Raw genomic sequence first — 24,385 nt, forward strand, 5'->3', positions numbered from 1 at the left:
GTGGTTGGAGCCAGCCACTTCACTTGAATACATACACACACACACAGAAAGTGTACGCATTTGCCAAAAGCAGCTCAGCCTACAGGCTTCACTTTTAACAAGCTGAGAGAGCGGCTTGGCTCTTCTTTTATAAAATGTCATGCTTATGAAGCGACTGGGAAACATGTTTTTTGTACTGCTGCGTTTCTGTTTCACTGCAATATGAGACGATATGACAGATTTTGTTTGACAGGTTGAGGCTCGGACTATGTTCTGGATTTTCACTGCAGAACCAAAAGAGTGGAGCCTTTTCCGTTCTGTTTTGTGTTTTCTGGACTGATTAATCATGCTAAATGCCACCAAAACAGTGAGAATTACAATATTTTCAGCCCAGGACACTAACATGTGAGGTGGTTTCATCCTGGGCTCCTCAAAATGGAGAAACATCATTGCTACTGTTTTGGAGGAAGCATGAAAAGTGGGACTTTACCAGATGTGAAGGGGTCATAGGGTGGTCATGCGGCCATTCCTGCACAGAGTGTCACAGTTTTATAAGATAATATTATTTGAATCCTTTATGGTTGTGTGTACAGACAAACTAAATATGGAACTAATTAATCCCTTTCAATGTGTCAGTATGTGTGTGTTAGAAACAGCTGTGCTGTCTGTAAATATAACTAATAATAAAAATGACTCAAGAAACCTAAAATATTTCTCCATAGTGGGTCTGTAAACAAGAGAACTACTCTAATTGCTACATCACCACTTCCCCTCGGTGTGTTTGTCCTGCCAGGAGCCAATCACGCTCAGTTATTCATGTTAAAAAGACTTTTTGTTCTGGACCAAACGGGACAGTTAAACGGTCTGACCTCATCCTCCACTTCCCTCCCGCTGCCACGCTCTGTTTTTGTTGTTTCGGTCCGTTTCCAACCACTTAATCACACCGTTAAAGTTGAGCCTCAAAAAACGAAACAACGACTTTCTTTCTTGCTCTCTTTCTTCTTCTCGTCTTTCTCCCTTTCCTCTCTCCCTCTCCGCATCGATTCTGTTGTTCGGTTGCTGTGGCGACGGTTAATGGGGGCTGGTTTGTGTCCGACACGCTGTGCATTTTAACTGCAGAGATACCGTGAGAGGAGGGCAGGAGTACAAGATGGAAAAAAGGAAGATAGAAGAAGAAAAAACAGCTAATTGACATGTTGAAGAATGCTGCAGAGGGAGGGGAACATGTGGGTGTTTATCCGGAGCTGAGGATGACGAAAGAGTGAGAAGAAAGGGACTTAAAGAAGGAGAAAAAGATGCTGACATGATGAATGCTGGCTGGATGAAACCTGTCTGTGTCTGGTTGGCAGGTACAGACTGTTCCCTCCACTGCTGCAGCTCTTTATCCCCTTCATCCCTCTTCATCCGTCTCTTTTTTTTTCCCTTTCTTTCTTTATTTCCCCACCTGCCACTGCACTACGTTCTGGACGGGGAAGTCCTCCAAAAGTAACAGGATTACATTTTTGAGAGTACATTTCCTAATTCTGCCTCTCCCCTCCTCTGTTCTTTCAGACAGAGTGAGGGAAGAAAAACAGGACGACAAACCTCTGTCTTTCTCATTAAACTCTCGGTGAACTCATTGGAAAAGAGGCACACACACACTCAGCATCGGTACATGGTACAGTTTTCATGCCTTCAACATTTGCTTGTTTATATGGGTCAATACTTTCTCATTGGAATATCCAAAACAAGCCGTTTACACATTCACAGGCAGTGTGTGTGGGTGTGGGTGGAAGACTTTGCCCACAGTGAACTGCAAATGGCTGCTTTTTTAATGACTGCTATTGTGTTTAATTTTATATGACTTCAGTGTGAGTTCTGTGAACTTTAACCATAAAATGTGTCATTTTATATCTAGAGACTGTTGTTTCACTTTGATGTGGAACACAGCTACTTATATTTACCACACTTACCACAGGGCGATATTATTCTTTTTTAAATGTAAATTACATTCACCATACGGAGTTGAAAACCATATTAGTGTGTTAACTGTGCATTGGTCAGATTGAGCAGGTGGCTGTAGTGCTTTTTTATATCATATGTTTTGTCACCCGTCAGATAATAAATCATGGACATAAATACTAATGCTTTCTTTTTTATAGCGGCTCAGTGACATTTTAACCTCATTTTTGCTCACCATCGTAGCAAAAAAAAAAAGTAGCAACACATTACTTCCAGTCCCCCTATTTTGCTTGTATAAGCAGTGTATAAAGACATTTTTAAGTGTTTATTAATTTACAGTTTTTGTTAACAATTATAACTTAAGAAGACTTAATAAACACCTCTATATGCTTACAGCTACATTATAGTGTGCTAAAGTAATTTATCAACTGTTTATTCACAGCTTACAAATGCTAAATAGGGGGACTTAAAGTTAAGTGTTGACCAGTTTCCATTGGGACTAGACTGGTCTGTTGGGCCACATTAGACAAATATTAAAGAGTTTCTCCAGAGATTTAATATTTCCCCTTTGAGAAAATTTGAGTCAAGCGTCAGATTTAAAAAAATGAAAAAAATCGAAGAAACGGGTGCAGAGATATCCTGACTTCTGTTCCCTATTATGGGTCATGCTTCAGAGATGCTGGATCCTACGTTTCCCATAATGCAACCAGTGGCATCTTTTTGTTAGACCCTCTCTGCCTGTTTATACGTATTTCAAACTCCACACTACCAGTTTGTAAGTTTTTTGTTATAAATTTGTCATTTCCAAGTGCAAAAGCCAAGGGCTCTCATGGGCCGAGTAGTAGTGCTGTTCATGCCTAATAAATTGACCTTTATTCGTAAAATTTGGGGAGTGCCCCTTTAAAGGCAAAAATACGGCGTATAATAGTGTAGGTGTGGTGGGTTGACAGATCATAATGCTGATACTGACAGGATTTCTCTGGCCCTCAGTGTAGATTTTTTTGTGTCTCATCATGATTTAAATGTAGTTTAGAACATTTTCCATCTTAAACACCAGTAAAACCAGTTATTGGCATAAAATACTGGGTAATTAGAACTTATGAAGAACATATTTGGTTATAGTCTTGACAACTCTTACTGGTTCTGTTTCAAAATGTTCCTCTGTGCTTTCTGTCACCTCCTCTCCTTCCTTCTTCACATCTCTCTCCATATCTGCTTTGACCTTTCATGCATCTGCAGAACAGCTCAACTGCCTGCCTGATCACTGATGAATGTGTGTGTGTGTGTGTGTGTGTGTGACAGCTACAGGCAGGGCTATGTGTGAGAAAATGTGCCAACAGACCTGTTGCTGTCAAGTTAGTTCGGTGTATGGTTCATCAGGGTGGGACTTAAGTCTGTGAAAATGTGAGAATACACTCCACTTCTGCTACCATATCACCTAGTGCACATTCCTGTGTGATGATGCGTGTGTGTGTGCGCGCTCAAGGTTGGACGCCTCATATCGAAAGCATATCAGAGACCTCACTTCATAGTTTCAGATCAACTTCTGCAAGATCTCTCAGTTTTATAGAGAAATGTCAAGTCAGTAAGAAGGCACAAACACATGACACCAAAGTCTCTAGATTACAATAGTCTGATAAATGTTGAAAAAGGAGACAAAGAGACTCCTTTAGTTCGGTACAGATAAACACACTCGCTTTAGCATGACTAACACTCACATGTCCTTACATATTTTTTCTAATCAAAAATGTATTTCAGGGTTTGAGCTCAAGGTAAGACGTGTTTATGTAGTCGCGTGTTTGTGTTTGTGTGTTGTTTCTAGCCACATGATGCTATATTTGTCCAGACAGTTTTATCTGCCGGTTTGAGGTCTTTGCACATCACGTCTCTGTGTCACACACACATGCGTGTAATCTTCAACTAATATCCTGTCAGTGGCGCGCTTCCTGTCCTCTTTCTCTACATGTTGTGTAATTGTCCTCTCCCCCTCAAGGCCCCTTACTTGGCCTACCTGTCTTTTTTTTTTTTTAAAAGGTCATGTCAGACTTATGGAAAGAGAACAGGTTCAGTTCATCAACAAGAAGCACTGAAACTAGCCTTTACAACAACAGGTGTTATATAGGAGGCTGGGCTGTCTTTACTGGAAAAACTATCCCATAGTTTTAAGACTTAAATTTTTAAATTGTTAAAGCTGTATTAACTGATTTTTTGGCCACATGGGGGCAGCGCAACAAGCTGTATACACATTGACTTATTGTTCCCTTTTTAAGTGCATATGGTGAATGTGTTAACAAACAGTTTCTTATTGATAAGCATTCATTTTGAATCACCGAATCCAATATTTACTCTCCTTTCAGTTCTGTTTTGGTCGCCACCAACTCTTTAGCTGCTAAATGTTCCACTGTGTTCATCAGCTAGTTGCTAATTTTGTTTGTCTGCTGTTTATCAGAGATCTTTGACTGGAAACGATGCCGATGAGAGCGATGAGACTGCTTCAAGTAAAAGTTGCAGGCTGAAAAACCAAAACAATGAGCTGAAAGATGTTAAAGCTCTGTTGAGCTGAGGGAAACTGCAGAGTGGGTGGGTGATGTCTGGGGTTTGGTGTTATCTAACTGATCAAGCTAAGACATCTAAAAACTCCCCAGTGATGTAGGTAACATACTGAAATCTGTAAAAAGTCTCTTAATGCAATAATATTCCCATTAATGTAATATAAATCATCTCTAAGGACTGTTAAAGTGTTAAAAGAATAGGAAATATCAAAAATTCATGATATTTGTAACATTTAGTATCATTTTAGGATAATGTGGACATTATGTTCTTCATCTTGCGTAACATTCACACCTGTCAGCTGCAGTATTTCCTCATTTTGTTTTTAAGATAACTGAAATATCACCATTTTCTTTTCTGCATATTTGACCTCAGACAAACATGAAAGTGTCCGGTTTCCTCTATCTTTCACAAAGTAGACCACCAAGATCTATTTTTAGCTGTGCGTAGGCAATCCATTCAGTCATTTGTCTCTGAAAGAGAGTTTCATTCACTCACTCAGCTCTCAGTGCTATCTAAAGGAAATGACAGTTTCTCATGTAAATAAAAGAGATGCGTATGCAAAACCCGGCAGAATATGTGTCTAAAAGGGAATTGTAAAGTGATGTTTTAAAGTGTTTCAGTGATCTTATGATCCTGCTACAGCAAACCATAATTATGCAAAAAGTACACGTTTCCATACATTGTAGAGCTCACTCTAATGACCAGATTTGGTGACTAGAGCTGGTTTTTAGTGTGATTCATGTTTGTGATTTTATCTTGTAGACATGCAGATAAGCAAATCAAATTCCAAGACTTTTGAGACCTGCGTAGGAGCACAAACCTTTCAGATTTCTGTCAGTGGGATTACAGTTCAGGCCCTGTAGCCTCCTGACTTCACCTCCTCACTTCCTCCTCACTAAAGATGCACTTCCTCTTTCTGTTCTCACTCAGCGCTGTCAGTGTGAGAGTCGATTATTCTCTGCTTGCAACCTATAAACGAATTGTGACTCTTGTGTGTGTTTCTGCTTTGTTTGTATGTTAGAGTGCTGTGTCGACACTGTGGCCAGAACACACAGACAATTACAGGAAAGACACAGTGTATTAGAGTTTCTGAGACAGATAGAGAGCCTGAAAGAGGTTTTTTTTCTGTTCTGCAGATTGCAGCAAAGAAGGAAATGGAACATTGAGAATAAAGCAGGAAGTCACAGCACTAATATTATCCTGAGTCAGATATAGTGGCTGATGAGGCATAGAAGAAAAATTATCATACTTTTAGCCAAACCAGACAAAAGTTCTTTTTTTGTTGTCAAAAATAAAAAAAAAGCATATTTATTTTAAAAGTTGCAAATGATAGACGTTTCAATAAAAGAGGAAGCCAAGAAATCGATGTTCAAAAACTTGGACTCATGCCATCGTCCGTGAATCGACATGTCTGCAAAATGAGACAAAATGGTGCGATAAAAGGTCACTTCTCCATCTGAAGGAAATGATGAATCAAAACGTTAAAAGTCAGAGACAAACTGTCTCCTAAACTGTCTCCTAAACATGAGTGTGCAATCCAGACTCACCACTCATACTCATCCTTCTGTTGTCTTTTGATATAAAAAAATGGGATTAAAAACAGTTTTTTCAATGTTCTAAGAATAACTGAAAGATCCTTAAATGTCATTTATGACTCCTTCTCCTTTTGGATTGGCCCACCTAAATTAAAACAAATACTACATTTGTGATAATTAGAGCAACACAATCGATTTGGACACAAAGTTTTCAGATTTATTACACTGTCAGACTTTAAGACTGCTTTGAGGATAGCAAGAAATCATATTTTTAAGGTTTCACTTGAGACCAGATAAGATGAGAGGCTATTCCAGCCCTGGTGCCAGAAAAAAAACTAATTGGGTCAGCATTTTTCTTTTTGGGTCTAAAACTGCTAATTATTGACTCATCAAAAGTGATATTTTCACTTTATTTCATCGACACTGTTGGCCAAAGCATTCAACATAATTGGATAAAGGCAACTGAAATATTCAACATAACTGAATGAATTGAAATGTGGGACAGCTGCACATGTTTGACCTTTATTTGATGTGATTATCTTAGTGTCTCGCGGCTGAATTAGTGGGTGTTAAAAGGTTAAATGTGGTTAAGATAGCTGTCATACAAATCATCCAACCAAAATGTAACTTAAGGACAATTTATTAACCCAAAGTTCATGAGCAGAACTACAAATCTGACAGAAGGTCAATAAATATATATATAAATATGTAAAACTCACAATATCCTGAATCAGCTGAAATATCACCAACTAACTTACATAAATCTTTTTCAATTTCCTTTGTAGCTCAGACAATAAATTAGATTAAAAACAGTCAACGCACACAACACGAAAGTTGAACAGGAACATGACTGAGTCAGCACTATGATAACAAGTTGTAGAAACAAAAATGATGAACTAATAACTTTCTTAAAAAAAGAACATCTGCTATCTGTCAAAAACTGAAAACAAAATCTGAAACACCTCCAGACCAACGAGACGATTTCTGTCAAATCCAACTCTGAATGAGTTTGCACAAATAATCACGCTTTTGTTAACTGGTGGCCGCATCCCATGAATCTCTTACAGTTGTGACATTTACTGAGGAGAGTGGCTGATAGCGTTCAGTGTCGCACAGGGGAACTTTGGCTTCAGCCCTTTGACCTTTTTGGGGGACAGAGAAGCTGCTGTTGTTCTATTTGAACAAATTTATGAAATTCGCACACATTGACTCAACTTCTCTGAGCCACTGAGCAATAAGAGGAAAGTACTGAGCCAGAGAGAGAAAAGGGAAAGGACGGAGAGAGAGGGAGAAGTGGGTAAAATGTCAGTGGGAAGTTTTGGAGGTCCGCTTGACTTCTCCTCAGAGACAAAAGGATCGTTGTGGTTGTAATTCCTGAATGCGGAAGTCCTGTGACATCACAGCGTCATGAAGTCATTTGCCACTGGTAGTCCCTAATGTTATAAGGTTCAACAAGGGGGTGGAATGGCGGGAGACTGATTAAGCCTATGTAACAGTGTGTGCATGTGTGAGGAAGGCAAAATTAATAACAGTGACGATGGATGTGTGTAACTGACAGATATGTGCGTATGAGCAATAAGTCAATGACTAAATGTGAGTGAATGTAATTTGAGAAAAGCCTGACATTGTGCAGAAATCAAGCCGTGATGTAAATGCATGAACTCTAATTGACCCTTGTCTCAATCACACACTCACACACACAGACAATGGAAATTTTCTCCTTTCTTACAAACTGTGAAAAAGTTGCCGTATTTCACAATTTTTTAAGAACATTCTCAGGTTTTTTTTATCAGTTTCCTCTCATCTCTGTTCTCCTTCCATCCACCGCCCCCCCCCCTTCACGCTGCCTTTCAACCCCCAGAGAGAGTCCTTGCTGTGGGGGTGAAGGAGAGCAGAGAGGCCCCTCTGTCTGATGCTTTATTCTCTGTCTCGTTAAAACAGTGAAGCTGTGTTCAGACCAGGGCTTAAGGGCAAAATGGAAAAGGAATGTGCATATGTGTGTTTGTCTATTAGTCAGTATATACTATTCGTATACATTTGTATTTTTACATCTTGTTTTTTTCTGCTTTTTTGATTTTTTCAGTTAAACTTTGCGTGCGGTGACATGCACACAATGCTTTTTATCCAGCCTCCTCTCCTTTTCTCACGCACAAACACCCACCTTTTTTTTTTTTTTTTTGGTAATTTCTAATGAACTTTCCGTTCCTTCCCTCCTTTTCTGACTTTTTCAGGCCTCCAGTGTCCCGCTGTTTCCATTCTTTTCATCTTTTCATTGTTTATGGTGTGCCATTCTTTGAAGTTCTGCTGTCTCAGCAAGATGCAGATGGCGGTGAGTCGAAACTTCCCTTTCTCACACACACATGCACACACAGGGGCTTGTTAAATTCAAATGTAACTTACAGTTACACTGTGTGGTGGGACTGCTAAAACAGAGATGAACAGTAGTATCAAAAGAGGCTGTAACTACCCAGAGTCTACCACAGAAGTGTGTGTCATGCATGTTTACACGCAAAGGAGTGTGTGTCTTTTCCACCTTTACAAAGTCTTTAAAGGTTTTATGAGCTGTCTGATTACTCACAAACTTGACAATGGAGACCAATTAGCTATATGTGTGTGTGTGTGTGTGTGTGTGTGTGCTGACTAAGCTGTGCTGTCTTACTGTATAGTAACTGGAAAGGCTTTTTGAAATGACAGGTCAGGATATGGAAGGCCTCATTCAGCACGCTGTGTGACTGTAAAGTGTGCGTGCGTGAGTGTGTAAAATGACTTGTTAGGTACGTACTACACCACCTCTCCCTCTTCGTCACTTCCCCATCACCGCATTGCTCTCTTTACGCACTTTCTTCCACTCACCCTCCATCCTTTCTTACAGTATTACCATGGAGTCACCATCATCGTCTTCCTCCTGCTGCGTAGGGGCTGTGGCCCGGCAGCTTCCACTGCTGCTGCTCATGAGGGTCAAAGCTGGACGAGAAGCCTTAGCCGGAGGAGGTCCCATGGAGGAAGAGCAGGAGGAGGAGGAGGAGGAGGAGGAGGAGGTGGAAGGCAGAGGAGCCACAGTGGCTCTGACCTTGCTGTTCATTCCCAGTTGGCGACTCTGGTTTTGCTGCTGAATGAAAAACACATTTAAAAATCCGGGGTATATACATGTTTTATAATCAATTATTAAATGCTAAAGTATTAAACACAGTATTAAACTAAACAATTTAAGAAACTACATAAAAACTCTCAACAATGCAGTAAAAAAGAGAAGTCTGAGCTGTGAAATTTTATTTCTCAGTAAGACAAGCAAAAAAGATAAAAGAGAGGAAGAGGAGGAGGCTCTGAAGGAGGAGGGAAAAAAGAGATCAAGAATTATAGAAGAAAAAAGAGGAAGAGGACATGAACAGGGCAAATACAAAGATTATTTTAAGAGTTTAGGGTTAAACAGAGCGAGCCAAAGAACAGGATGAAACAAAAGCAGAGCAGATGAACATTTTCTTTGTGTTTTTGAACTATTTGCATGTCAGCAGCCTTATCAACCCTGATGAGTCACACTGCCAACAGCTACACACTTTCAGGTCACTGTAGGCCTCAACTGATGTAACAAAAGAACATGGAAGAATGAAATGTTGAGATCCTTTCAAAGTCTAATAAAAATGATTATTAGCATGAAATTCAGGTCTATTGTGAGTTTAGTGAGACTTCCAGTAGTTGGGACTGTTGCAAGAATTCTGATTATATGTCTTTCTTATACTGAGAATGTTGGTCATTTCACATGTAACAAATGCAAATTCATCAAAAGTACAAAAATGAAGAAGCGTTAGGCTGTTAATGTTGTTTAGAACAGTTGAAAATGTGGTAAAATATATTGATCAACCTTCAGTTCAATCTTCAGTTCTATGAAACCTTCTCACTTGTCACTTGACACAAATAATTTGCAGGATCACTTCCCGACATCTGAGAAATTCAACAGCTTATAATAAAGAGACAGATAGAAGTATGTACTTAGTGGTAAGTGCTGCCACCTAGTGAGTAAAGAAGTGAGGAGGAAGTTGCATTAGTAGTATGTACTATCAACCATAATGAGGTTTACAGAATATGACCCTATCAAATTATCTTTTATGCAGCTTATCATGATTACTCACGTGATCATCATTGAGCTTTGACCTTTACACTGTCATAAAGCTGATTTGTTTACCTGCCGAGGCTGTCTGCTGGCTGTGCTCTTAGGGCCCTCTAGTGGTTGAGACTGGTCTCTGTGGGCAGCTGGCTGGACCCTAAACACCAACATCATCATCAAATGTCTCCTAAACTACCTTCTTCACTCGTATCTAGTCAAATATGAGCATAATGCTCACACTTATGAGAATAATGGTGACAAAAGCCCTGTTAAATCACCATCATCAATGACATCAACGTCTGTTATGTTACCACTGTCAACCGACCTGTAAGGGTATCGCGGCTGTGAGAGCAGGCCTCGGCTCCTGAGGTGCTGGTAGAGGTTACTGCTCAAGGAGAGAGGGTTGAACACAAACTCCTCGTCCAGCTGAGATAGACAACCCTGATCGAGACAGACAGAAAACTAATAAATCATCAACCGAACCGGCATCATTCGAATGTCTTAACTGCTGTTTGTGGGTGTTGCTTGGCGTAATTTCCAATAATAAACAAAACAGATACTGAAAAATGTTTAAATACAACAGAAAAGTGAGTGGCTGAGAATAAGAGGTGCTTTTTTCTGCTTCTGGCCATGACAGTTATGTGACATATGTAATAATAAATAGTAAACAAGAATACAAACTTGTGTTGCTGAGAGAACATTTAGTGTTGTAGTGTTGTCTATTAAAATATACAGATTTATTGATTAATCTCTCACGCCTGGAAGTACATATTTGTGTTGTTCTTGTATTTGAATTTGTCAGGAGAATGGAGGAGAGTCTCCTAACTGATGATGTTTTCTACTCAGAGGAGTGATAAGGAATCGTTTTAAAGGTGAGTTTCTGCTGTTGAGTTGTGTTTACTTGTCCTGCTTAATTTAATAAGGCAGAACAGAGGTCACCTAACCTGAATAATCTGCATGGTTTCAGGTGAAGGGTCCTGAGTTGAGACAGGCAGTGAGCAGGGCAGCAACAATTCTCTGGAGACCACCGGCTTGAGGAGGAGGGAGAGAGACGGGGAAGGCTGGAGGACATAGTGAGAATGCACACCTACGTTGCATGCAAAGACACACACACACACACACACACACACACACAGGACATATGAATACAAGCATTATTGCATTTTATTTATTTATATATTTTATTTGATAAAAAAAACAACTGAGGATATTACGGTTATATGGTACAGTGTGTTTCTTTCTCTTTCACACACACATACTCCACACACACCCACACACACACACACACACACACACACACACATATGGACCTGAGCCTCCAGCTGTAGACCTCTGGGCAGGCTCCACCTGCAGCAGCAGGAACAAGTCACGACTCTGAAAGAGGGAAAAACAAATCTCACATCAAACAGTGTCATACATTTGCTACATACAGTGAGATGTTGAGTGTTACAAAATAAACTAAAGAACCAATCAGAGGGTCAAACAAAGTACAAGAGGATGAAGAGACTGATGGAAATAATAATTTTGTGTCAAGTTCCTTGATTATTATTTTAAATTTACTCAGTGATTATAATGAAAAGTTCAGTAGCATAAATGTTTCACTACTTTATTCTACTCTGATGAAAAATATGACATTGTAACTATTTTGTTTAATAGGAACCTTGTTTGTATTATGCAGACACAGACATGGATGAGCAGACTGCAAAAGAAGTGCATTACTAACTGTGCTGATGTGATTTCCTATCATCCAGTCAAAGATTTGCATTAACGTACAGAGACACCTGCAAGATGTTAATATATGGAGATGTAACATCAACAGATAAACTAGAAAATGTGACAGTGATCTATAACACAGTGATATTAATTATACAGATGCGTCTGCAGTAGTTGTGTTGTCAGCTATATATAGTTGTTATTTTTGACAATTTCTGTTCTCTAACATCTTTTTAAAAAAATTACAGGCAATTGTCCAAAGATGTAAAAAAACAAAAAGTAAGTTAAAAGACACCCTAAGTGTGTGGCAGAGAGCGTGAAACAAGTTGTGGTTGGTCTCCATTTCATCCCAGTCCAGCTGCCAGCAGGTGGTGGGGCGGATCACCAGCGGCAGGCCGTACAACACACTCTCACACAGTCCGTCTGCTCGCAGGGCCCTACAACACACACACACACACACACACAAACATACACACACACAAAATTGGTTACAGACTCGCACAATGTTTTGTAGCCTGCACTAACTGTGACAGCTGAAACTGTCCTGTGAGGAAGATGATGTCAATCATCAAATATTTTTCAGTAGAACACCGTCAGTATGCAAACACAACAAATCATCAGGAGCGCAGAGACGGAGAATGACGTTATCCCTGCGGAGGTGAATTTGTTAACATAGCGACCGTCCCCCGGCTTCGTTTAAATGTCACAGCTGTAAATCATGAGTCATCAGTATGTAAAGCACATACATACACACACACACACGACGCACAAGAACGTTCTCACTGACTGGTATGCAAAACACACACACACACGTACAACATTGCACTGCAGCTCCTGAAAATGTAAAACTCATGCAAATCGGGGAAGAGGAGGAAGTAGTTCATCTAGGTTACACGTGAATGTCTGCTTTCTATCATCAGTGGAGTAAGTGTGTGTACATACAACGCATTTAGTGCTCACCTGTATATGTGAGTCTGTGTCTGTGTGAATTTTAGAAGAAATGACATCAGTATTGAACGATCAGAGCTGTTTATACCAGTGCAACAGTATCAATATGCTTCCAGCAAAGTATCTATCTTGAATCTATTCAAAACACTGTCATTTTGTATAAAGATACACAAAAATGCATTCACAAAGACTGGAAAACATAGTAAAACACACCATACAAATTCATAACTTTAGGATAATCACCTCGAACTAGACATACCTTAATTTGTTAGACTCAATCCACTTAGTTCAGCTAAATGAGAAGACTGTGAAAGATTTGATTATATTCATCATGTTTTAAACATTTAGTTAACATTAAGTTGGTTTCTGGTGCTGTGTGTTGATCTGTGTTTTATGTTGTGATTGATTCATAAACTCTTTTCAATTAACATCTTTTTTCCTATTTTGCTGTGTGCTATTCCAGCCAGTGTGTTGTTGTCTGCTTATCTTTTATTGCATCACTGTCTTTTCCTTGTACACCAACATTGTACCACCACTGCTGTTGTGTCGTGAGTTTCTACTGTATGAGAATAAAAACACCATCAAATTCACTGGACTGGAGCTTTCCGACGTGGAGCAATTTTTCTGCTCGACTGTAGTCGTTTTGGGTCAACAGAGCAGATGACTCCGGCAGAACAAAGCAGACTCTGATGTGATGGGGAGAGTTTCATCCAAGAAATATTCCACTACTCCCTGCAATCAGAATGGAGCCATTCATAGGCAGGGAGGGTTTTACTGAATACACACAACAGTACACGCGTGGTTGATGGAGCATGCACACATAGTCATACACAGACACTCTGCCTCCCTCCCTCCTACAAAACTAAAAAAAAAAAACAAGGGAGCATGGCTCACACAGTAACATCTAAACACTCCCTTTCATGTTAAAACTTTGTACCTTCAGGGAATATATATGATATATTCATCTTGCTCCTTGCTTCCATCAATGATTTGAGGTTATTTTGGGGAAACAACTGCATGACTATTAAAATAAATTTGTCAAAAAACAAAATTTTTAAATATCAACTCACTATAAGTGTCATTACATTACAATTTCATGTGACATTAAACACATACATAGGGTGTGAAAAAGTATCCATATTTATTTACATGGCCTTTTAGTAGTCTGTAACTTTAAATCACTTTTAACTGGTTGTATATTAGTGTGAAAAGAGAAAGAATGATACAAGTGAAAATAACATACTAGTATTTTGTACATTTATTTCACTGAGGCTCAAAAAGAATACATATGTATAGATTTGACTAATGGAAGCCAGACTACTTCATGTTTCCATCTACAGTAAGAAGCCCCTTCCCCTGCTTTCCTTCTCTTACTTGATTACTTTCAGTCTCTGTGGCGCTGTGCTCTGATTGGCTGAGCCCTTAGTGACAGGCATGAAGTCACGGACGCTCTCGGTCTTCACTCCCAGGTTGGGGGTCAGGGGGATGAGGGCAGGGCTTATCAGACGCTCCTGCATGTCACACTTAACACACACTACACAGGAGGCAAACGCCATAAGAGAAGCTGACATTATGTAGTCTCCACTACGTCAGTTCAAGTCATATCCACTGAGTTAACAAACTGGTGGATACATGTATGTGTATGCAGTATCAAACCTGGGATGGGATTGTCCAGGGGGCTTGGCAGAAGAAGGTGGAGGTGTTCTCTGTCTCCCCCCTGCTCCTGAAGCCACGCCTTTAACACTGTTTCCATGGCGAACACACTGTTGTCCACCTGCAGCAGGTCAACCTCCGTCCCCAACATCAGACTGTCTGAAGACAGACACACCGCGGCATCAATATTTGGATAAAAAGTAGACCAGACTGACAGAGAACCTGGAAGAATTCCCATGCTCCAATTAATTTATTAATTTCTTTGACATTGGATGCTTTTAAAAAGATCAATAAGGACAAACCAGTACTCATGTTTTATCTTTTATACATTTACTTTTGGCAGCTAATTCAGTCTTGTTATTTAAATAATTCAAGAAATCAATTTTGGTTCTCCAAGTTTTCCAATTCCATGTATTAGACAGACCGCAGTTGCACTAGTTCATTCCTTCTGAACAACTTTCCTTTTTGACCACTAGATGGCAGCAACGATCAATGGGTTCAATACACGTCTGACCTCAGTTCAATGTTCATTTATTATTGCAAACTAGACAGAAACCTCATAGAACGCCCCTCTTCTCCTTTTCCCTGTATCTGGTGTTTAATAGTTAATGATCCATCAGGAGATAACTAATGGGACTAAAGGGAGCAGGAGGATCAGGAGGTACTGTACGAGCGAGGGAGGGGGCAGACGGAGCAGAGGTTGACAGAATAGGGGATAAGAGAGAAAACGAGCAGTGAGGATGGATGGAGAATAGACAAATTATTTAAACTCTTCCAGCCAGAAACTTCTTGGAGGAGAAAAAAAACGAGAAACTTTAAATTCCTAGAATAAAATATATGTCATTCCTTCTTTCATCTGTCAGAGGCGGATACAGAAGCTATTTCTGGTTCAGGCCAAAGTTTCCAAAAGTGCTTCATTGAGAAATAAGTACTTCATCTGAGGGGGGAAAGAATTATGTTTGCCAGGTTTTTTTTTTTTGCAGAGTTGGTGTGATGGATGTTTGTGGTCTGATCCCTGCTGGGTGAAGGCAAGAAGGATGAGGGCTGAGAGAGAGACGATTAAGAAGGTAACAAAAGGATGTACTAATGGTACTTTTGCTTTACGAGCTCTGCTCCAATCCATCCAGTTTCTTTTTATGTGTGGAAATAAGCACACTGTAAAGTCTATTCCGACACATGCCACATCGCTCTTGCTCTAATACGGATTAAAGAACTGGTGGAAATTCTCAGATACTCGGGATTAGCGCTAGAATAGCATCCTATAACAGTATTGCTACTTTCCCGATCGAAGTCAGAGTGACTACGGAGAAAGAGAAGAAGAGTAAGAAGAGGGAGAACATGGATCAATCAATACCAATGCAAAATAATGAAAGAAAGACAGAGGGGAAAGTAAAAAGTTAGCGGTAAGGGAGAAATGGACAGAGATGGAGAGGACACATTACAAATACATGCAGGAGGATGACGAGAAAGAGAAGAGGAAGGAAGATGTGTTCTTGCCGTTGTGGAAACTCTAATGGACAGATAAGAGGAAAATCCTTGGTTAGATGGACGGAGGTGGAGAAGAGCGAGTTGGAGCGAATCGATCGCCATTCCCTCCGATAATGTCTGTCTGGGGAATAAGACTGGAGAGAGGAAGAGACAGAGAGGGTGAGGGAGGGAGGGAGGGAGAGGAGAAAGAATTACGAAAGTCGGAGAATGCAGAAAAGGAGGAAAAGAAAGTATAAATTACAGCGAGGGAGAGAACAGGAGGACGGAGAGAGGACAGAGGGAGATAAGAGAGGGAGAAGACACAGATGGGTGTGGTGGGTGATGGATGATGGACCACAGTGTTGGAAGTGCTTGCTCTCTTGTAATTAGACCATGAAGTGTCTGTGTGTGTGTGTGTGTGTGTGTGTGTGTGTGTGTGAGAGAGGGAGATAAAGAGAGAAAATGAGGTGAATTGCTGAAGACAGCCCAGCTTGTGTGTGTGTGTGTGTGTGAGAGACTTAATGCTTTCCACAAAGTAATACATTACCGACTGAGCAGGAAAGGGGAGAGCAGTTAACCTCGAAGTGTGTGTGTTTTCTCTCCAGCAGTCTTATCTGACTTCATGAAGAATGTGTTTACACTGCTAAATCCTCCTACAGATGTCTCTCCTTCCGAATCTTTACTGACTTCATTAAGTGTGTGTTCATTGTCGGCATGCAAGATTAAAAAAAAAAAAAAAAATCAATTATGTATTATCCGTGCCTCCCAACTCTATCTTCCCATGCCTCTTGCTCTTCCTGTTCCTCATCGTTCTAGTCTGTTTCCTTTCTCTCTGCTCTGTTAGTGTGATAGATTAAATTACGAATGACCCATCCCTCTGATCTACAAGTATAATTGTGCTACTGCATCTCATTAGCGTGTCCTGTGGTGTGTGTGTGTGTATGAGTGTGTGTATACCTGAGAAGATAAAGTGTGACACACATGCTGAGGTAAGGATGCAGGCTCGCAGTTGAATCTCATTAAGTGTGTGTGCTGACTGTAGGGTTAAACATGAGGGTTATGAGTTAAACAGGGATCTCTATGAAAACATATGTAGGTGTGTGAGTGAATGTGTGACACTATATTAAGCTGTTTCTACACAGACTATTAGATGCCGTCAGCTGGGGGGTGGTCACGAGATAAGATAATTATTTCCCCCCTTTCACACTCAGTACTATACTGGAATTATACAATACATATCCACCAATAAACACTAGCAACATGTCGGATACTGCACATAAAAACAGCAATAAACCTTGTATTCATATTGAATAAAAGGAACATACATTTATAAATCTGCAGTGTGATACCATAAATTAGAGAAAGTAAGTGAGATGTGAAAATATTACAACTGTAGTTGGATTTCAAAGACAGTTTCTTAACTAAAATTTCTCACAAATGGGATGTTTAATGTTTTATTTAACTTTCAAGAGTAAAACTGTCAAATCTACAGTCAAACAGTATTTTAATCTAAGAGAACTCATGCAGCAAAGACAATAACTCACTGGAGGGTTTTAGGGCTCAAAACTATAATCCTAAGATCGCTTTATTTTCTCATCTTGTAGTTTGCAAAGTTACCTCTACTACTCTTTAAAATAAATTAATAAAGGGAGATACATGTACACATGCACGTCTACTGTATCTACATAACAGTATGTAATAGGCTTTAGCTGTTGTGGGCAGTTAAGAAAGTGGAGATTTAAACTGCAGGAACTGAGTTACCGTTGCTGACTCATTCCAAGTCAAGAAACACACATCATGTAAAAAAAAAAAAAAAAAAAGCCTGATTATGCCTGTTTCATTTCACATTAACATCTCTATTTGTTTCAAGTTCACTAATTATCTGAGTTTCTTTTCTCTCCAAATGACTCATTTATATCTCCTGATGTTGAATAACGTTGAAACCACGCCGAAGAAAAATGTGCTACACCCATTTCAATATTAGTTCACAGTCTAGAGGTGCCACTGAACCTCTTGCACTGTTGAAATTTGGCAAGGGCAATCATATTTGTCATTCACCTTCACACACACACTCACACACACACACACACACACACACACACATAAATAACCTCAAAACACTACTCGATTAGATGAAAATGTTTTGCTGTAATTTCCCCAGAGATCTCTGTTCTTTTTGTTAAATAAATGATTGATGCAAATGCCTTCAGAGAAGGTCAGGTTATTTCTCACACAAAGAGATTTTTATTTGAATACCCTCTGAATGAGGGATAAAAGTTATATCAACCTTTAGTGGTCTGTTGTAATTAAAAAATCAGTGCATAAGCTCATCAAGCCAAGCCTTGCACTCCAGCAGGTGTGTTAATAAAACGTACTGTGCAGTCAGACCCTTTGCATGTCCCGCTGAACTCTCACAAAACTAGACTTGTTGTCTTTGTTAACACAAAATGGAGGAAAAGAAACATTGCTGCCTTACAGAAACATTATGACCACAACGAATCTGAAGTCACCTGTTAGCCTGATAATAAGATTGAACTGCCATTTTGTTTTGCTTCAAATCACTGAACAAATTGAAATGTAGGTGATTCAGATACAGGCTAACCGGTTAACTTGTCACTTAATTGAGGCAGCAGAGACGCCACACATGAACTGAACAATATAAATTCTGTAAATGCTACAATGGTTACATTCAAAATAATTCAAAAGATATATGTGTTAGTTAGTTCTACAAGGGGGACATCTACCTAATTGGCTACAGCCATGGTGTCTCTATGACCAGGAGGGCAATCATTTTAGCTATGCAAGTTGGTAACTGAAATAATATGATTATATATAAATCTCTCACTACAACATTCCTTGCTTCCTTCAACTCACGCTCTATGGATCTCCTCCCTCCCAATCCCTGTTTTATTGCCTGTCCCTGGGCTATTTCTTCTTCCTCTACCCTCCACTCTCCCTGGTCCACGCCATTTAATGGTTCCTTTTACTCTGTGCATTAGCATGAGTGCATCATCCTCATGACCATCAACCAATGTAACATTAGCTTGTTTGGGGGAAAAAAGTGATGCAGGGAGCTAATGCACAACCAGGAGAGGAAGCAGAGCTTTACTCTACAACCTTGTTTTCACTCATTTGTTTAGATATGAATCAGCTTGACCAGATACAGATAATGGACACTGTGCTCTGTGATGGTAGAAATTCTCTAAAAGCTTCTAATGATTAGTTTGTCTTATTCTAGAAAAATCATGTTAATGGAGAACTATGTTGAAGTAGGCCATATTACTGAAAGATTAATTAAAACATGAATAGTTTGTAATTCCTTGTTCTGTTTTAAATGATTCTTTTGTGAAAAACAATTAGTAAGACACAGACAGAAGTTTAGTAAAATGATGAGTTAACATTACTTTTAAGGCCTCCTCGGGGCCTAATTACTGCATCCATATTATATATATATATATATATATATATATATATATATATATATATATATATATATATATATATATATATATATATATATATAACTTTAGCTTTTCATCTAAATTATGACACTTTCATGATAGCATAAAATGTCTGTTTCCTTTCCAGTGAGCTCAGAGGTCAGATAAATAACAGTTGTTTTGGAGGTTTCTTTCTCAGTGATAGTTCAATACAGTGGATACGTATGGGGTCTGAACTCTCATTGAAGGATAATCCCAGTTTACGACAGCTAGGATTTTATTTTTTTAGGTTTGGCCATCAGTTCTATTGTTTATGATATAGTCACAAAGTTAATTGCTAATACTACTACTATTATTGCTTCTGTTACATTTGAGTGACAGATGCCATCTAGTGGCTGCTGTATTTATAACCAGCAGTTCAGATGGCATACAGTATAAACTGTCTATTGACAAATTTTCTCAGTTAGAGGAGTATGATAACCCAACAATGGACTTTGCCACAGGAGATTGCAGTTTGTTCCCCGTTTCTAACCTTGAGTGTCACATTGCCAACCACGAAAAAAGCCCATAACTGCGATCGTCCCCTAACCTTAATCCTGTGGGTATCATTAGGGTAGCCATGATGACGAAGGTTGCCTAACTTTAAGGAAGTAGTAACTTTAACCCACATAGTGTTGTCAGTGATTTGTAACAGTTTTGGAAAGCATGGACAAATGATGCTGTCCTGATGTTTACTGGTGATAGAGGTGCCAGATTAGAAAACGCTCCATGTGTCGTTGTGGAGTGCATGGTCAAACAATGTTTTTGGTTGTTTCATTTGGAGGATTTGCTGGTTAAATAATATAATAAAAGTTTATATAACTGCCTTACTTATGATTAAAGCTAAGTGCTACCCTACGCTATTAGAATCTCAATTCACCAGGTATTAACAAAAAGCCAATGCATTTCCATCACTGTAGGGTACTGGAGAAATACAATTTACTGAGCTTTGAGAATTTTAGATTATTCTCAAATTTGTGCCTAGTTTATAAAATTTTAAATGGTTTGGCCCCTCCTCCACTGGGTGACTTTGTGTACTCTCACTCAGTAAGTTCTATTAGATCCTCCAGAATATCCTCTATACATGATTGTACCATACCATTTCGTCGCACTTCATTTGGACAGTCAGCTTTTTCTGTGAAAGCCACAACTCAGTAGAATGTCCTGCGTGATGGTATGAAGAGCTGCAGTTCAATCAGTGCATTTAGAACCAGGTTGAAGAATCTGCTAAAGGCTTTTCAGCCCTGTGGCCACTGAGTCTGGATTTGATCTCATGGTCTTCTCAAATAATCTTGCTATTGGTTTGACATGCTTACATTGTTGATTTCTGGTTGACACTGTGGGTATGTGTGATATGCTGTTGTGTGTGGCTTTGTATTTTGTGTAGTATGTCCTGTGTGTTTTTTGCTTTGTGCTATTATATGTTTTAATTGAAAGGGACTGCAGATGAAAATTAGCTTTAAAGCTAACTCTGGTGCAGTGCCTCAAATGTTAACATTTATGTTTAAAACTCCACATTGTCCCAATAAATACAATACAACTTACTTAACACAAATAAAGGCACCAATGTGTCAATTTAAGGAGTGAGGCAACACTGTGATATCAACCTAATGCCTTTCCCTGACACAAACATCATAAAGTGTACATAAACATGAAGGAAGTGTTGATGAATGTCTGTCTGTGGAATTTCCCTCTGACATCCATATTTCACGTACAAAGCGACAAAGACAACGCACACTCTGTCCTTGTCTGTCAGCACGTCTGCATGAGCGTTAATGATGAATAGCTCATTGATGTAGTTTGAGACTGTGACAAATGGGACATTGATCATGTAGTCTGAAACACACCAGTGGCTGTGTGACCTAATTGCCTCACAGTCACTTCTGTTAATGCCATGCGGTCATGGAAGCAATTAAAGAAGACGGACACTTGAGAAGGACAAGGAGGAGGAGTTATCTGCGTGTCTTCTTAGAGGTGGAGAAACAAAAGAAGAGAAAAGGAGAGATACTTGAAAGAAGGTCGAAAAAGAGGCGACATCCTTTTATGAGTGAGCATCAGGTTTGCCACCACACATTGTGGGGCTAATAAGACACTAAACTAATATCAAACTAATCATGTAAACCTGGAGATGTTGGAGAGGATGAGTTGCTCTTCACTTCTAGTTCAAATAAATCACGTTACAGTGAGCATGACCAACAGGCAAGGAGAAATAAAGTGATGGCAAGAGATCAACTGCATGGTTTCAAGTAGAATCTGGAAATAGGAGAGTGCTGGATAGATGAGAAGGACACAGAGATTCAGAGAGGGTGGCAGCTGGACAACTTCTTTGAAGCACTTGAAAAAGACAAGAGGATGCAGGATGAGAAAAGCTCTTCAGTTGGTATTCAGGGGTTGCACAGGGTTAGACAGAGGGAGAGGAAACCAGGAGAGATAAAGAAAAATAACAGACAACTTGGGGTTTTTTGGGATTCTGACCAGGATCGCTTTTATGGAATTAAACAATTATGACTCCAAAAAGTCCATTTCCAAGGAAGGCATTCTCAATCTCAAAGTGACTCCCACTCATTTTTGGTACAAAATGTTTTTGAAGAGGCTTCACTGTCTCTAATGTCATGCAACGTCCTCAAACCAAAAAAAGTGCACATGCAAATTGAAGTAGAAGAAGACAGAAAGGAAAGATGAATGAGAATAGGGAGGGTGATATGTGGCAGAGCTGGCCTTTAAAAGAGGATGGACAGATGAGATGAGAGCACAGCTGAGAGATTGGAGAGGCGATAGCAAAATAGCAAACCTCTCAAGAGAGGAAGGGAAGAATAACCTTGTTTTCCTTAAGGCCAAGATGAGAGAGAGCAGGATACACAGTCTATCTGTGTATGCCAAAACACAGATAAAGAAGACAGGAGGAGAGATGAGGAGTGGGAGCAGTAATTTTGTCCTCTTATAAATGGTGACTTGAGAAATAGAGTGAAACTAAAAGAGAGGAGATGAGGTGAAAACAGTGTTGGAAGAAGTCTAAGAGAAACAAAATGGTGAGAAGAGAAAGTGTGTCATTACAGAAGAAATGAGAGTTTGGAAGGGATTATCTGATGTTAGATACCAAACTGAAGAGTGCAGACTCATTTTGGTACTTGTTAAGACCTTAGGCAAATGAAACAGGAATTAGAAATTTGCAAGGACGAATTTAATTGCTGTTTTGTGATGATAAGACAATCCTAGCAGGTTCACTTTTTGGCACTGGAATGACAGCATTTGGCATATTTCTTATATATTTGGGTTTAAGAGTTGGAGTATAGCACTGAGTTAAGATATGCAGCTGAAAATCTTTATGCTAATATGAGGAAATTCTATATCTTGTCATCCTTGACAGGGTGATCAGAAGTCAGATCAGCTACAAAACAGAAGCCATGAGGCCTGTCATGATGGTCTTGCTCAATGGTACAGCAGCAGGATAGATGCTAAAATGGGTTTTGAGTTCCCTGTTTGATCTCAGGCCAGCCCTGCTTTTTCAGGAGATTCATTAGTCGACCACATAAAACCAGATAAAACAAGAAATCTGAAGACACCTCGGCCTTTGTGGAATTCTAATGGCCATTTTCCCATTTTTGATACACAGATTAAACAATTGAATGATTTAATCAAGAAAAGATTGATTTCGATGATGTAAATAATTGTTAGACTTTGCCTTCAATTGTCCATCAAATGTATCTAGTGTTACACTCTTCAAACTCCAATTTTTTCCAAACAGAAGAGGGATATGATTGAAGGAGCAGGGTGGTGGCAGACAGCAGGATGTCAGAGAATGGAGTGTAACAGCACCCTCTGAGTGTTTAATAGCTGTGAACCAGTTTTCTTTGTTCACCTTGCTTTTCCTTTATCAACCCTTATTTATTCTGCACAGATCATAAAGACAAACGAACAAAATAAAAAAAAAAGAGCAAGAGGGAGGGATAATTAAAACCTCTCTTGGCTGCAAGTTGCAACAACAGGAAATCCTATGAGACCCCACCTCATAATATTTACACATCAACTGCTTTGTTCTAAGTCTTCCTTTATGAATATGTCTGTCAGGCTGTACTGTAGATCTGATAATGAATGAACAGTGGTATTAAAAAAGATGAAAAGATTTTAGATGGATTGGCTGACAAACAAGACTTTAGGTGGGTTTAGATTTTAAAAAGTGAGTGTTTGCATGATGCGTAGCAACCAGCCATCTCTCAGTGTGGGACTAATAGGTTCCATATCCTGGTGTGAAGACTGATACCAGTATCCATCTGTACAGCCACCTGCTGCTCTGCTAACGTCACACAGAGGTGTGAACAGCCTGACCTTGGCACCATGTGTGTGTGTGGCAGGATGAAAAACACGCACTCCTGATTGTCATGCATCTTCGTTATCAATCTTGTTAAACCATATTTATGGACAAATACATGAAACAATGATGCCAGCAGAAGATATGAACTTCTTGTGACTGACTTTGTGGCCAATTTATCTGAGTGTGTGTAGTGTCTGTGTGAATGTTATGCAGTAGTTGTAATAGTTGTTGGGTGTGTGTGACTGGGTGGGGTTTCCTCCTGAGTACCTCTGTGCACTTTTATCGACCGCACACTAAACCTGAAAGCTGACTATGATGGAAAAATTAACTGAATGACAAAGATAAAGAGAAACAGAAACAGAGAGACGGAGCCTGACAGGGAGAAGGGCGGCCCGGGGTTGAATCACTGCAGGTGTGTGGTTGTAATACTAGCTGAGGGTGAGAGAAAGAGAGGGTGGAAAGTTGTTTTTACGCAAAACCAAGGCCACAAAAATGTAGGAATGGTGTTTATTAACATCCTACTGGAGTTGAGTTTATACTGGAGGTAGCAGCACAAGACTTGTTCTAAGCAGATCATAAAAACATCCTCTACTTACTCCCAGGGTGTTCAAAATGCTGAAATTACAAATGTATCAAAATCTTTAGATATATTGAAGAGGAAATACTAAGTTTGCGCAGTGAGTTTCATGAAATCTTTTTCTAG

General features: G+C 39.5%; 1 protein-coding gene across 12 annotated transcripts in view; it reads right to left on the minus strand.

The window, feature by feature from the left end:
* LOC122973437 (meiosis 1 associated protein) overlaps positions 1-24,385 on the minus strand; it is a 67,032-nt gene that overhangs the window by 15,553 nt on the left and 27,094 nt on the right. For 10 of the 12 annotated variants that reach the window (XM_044340947.1, XM_044340945.1, XM_044340943.1 and 7 more), the window contains 8 exons: positions 14,428-14,583; positions 14,146-14,305; positions 12,119-12,260; positions 11,421-11,484; positions 11,055-11,197; positions 10,436-10,551; positions 10,189-10,267; positions 237-9,117 (listed from right to left, as the gene is read on the minus strand). In XM_044340947.1, the coding sequence (XP_044196882.1) occupies positions 8,875-9,117; positions 10,189-10,267; positions 10,436-10,551; positions 11,055-11,197; positions 11,421-11,484; positions 12,119-12,260; positions 14,146-14,305; positions 14,428-14,583 (1,103 nt within the window). In that variant the 3' untranslated portion in view covers positions 237-8,874. Of the gene's footprint in view, positions 1-236; positions 9,118-10,188; positions 10,268-10,435; positions 10,552-11,054; positions 11,198-11,420; positions 11,485-12,118; positions 12,261-14,145; positions 14,306-14,427; positions 14,584-24,385 lie in introns of those variants that run through there. The other 2 variants (XM_044340940.1, XM_044340941.1) reach the window with 2 other exon arrangements.

The sequence above is a fragment of the Thunnus albacares genome, chromosome 22, assembly GCF_914725855.1.
Source record: "Thunnus albacares chromosome 22, fThuAlb1.1, whole genome shotgun sequence".
NCBI lineage: Eukaryota > Metazoa > Chordata > Actinopteri > Scombriformes > Scombridae > Thunnus > Thunnus albacares.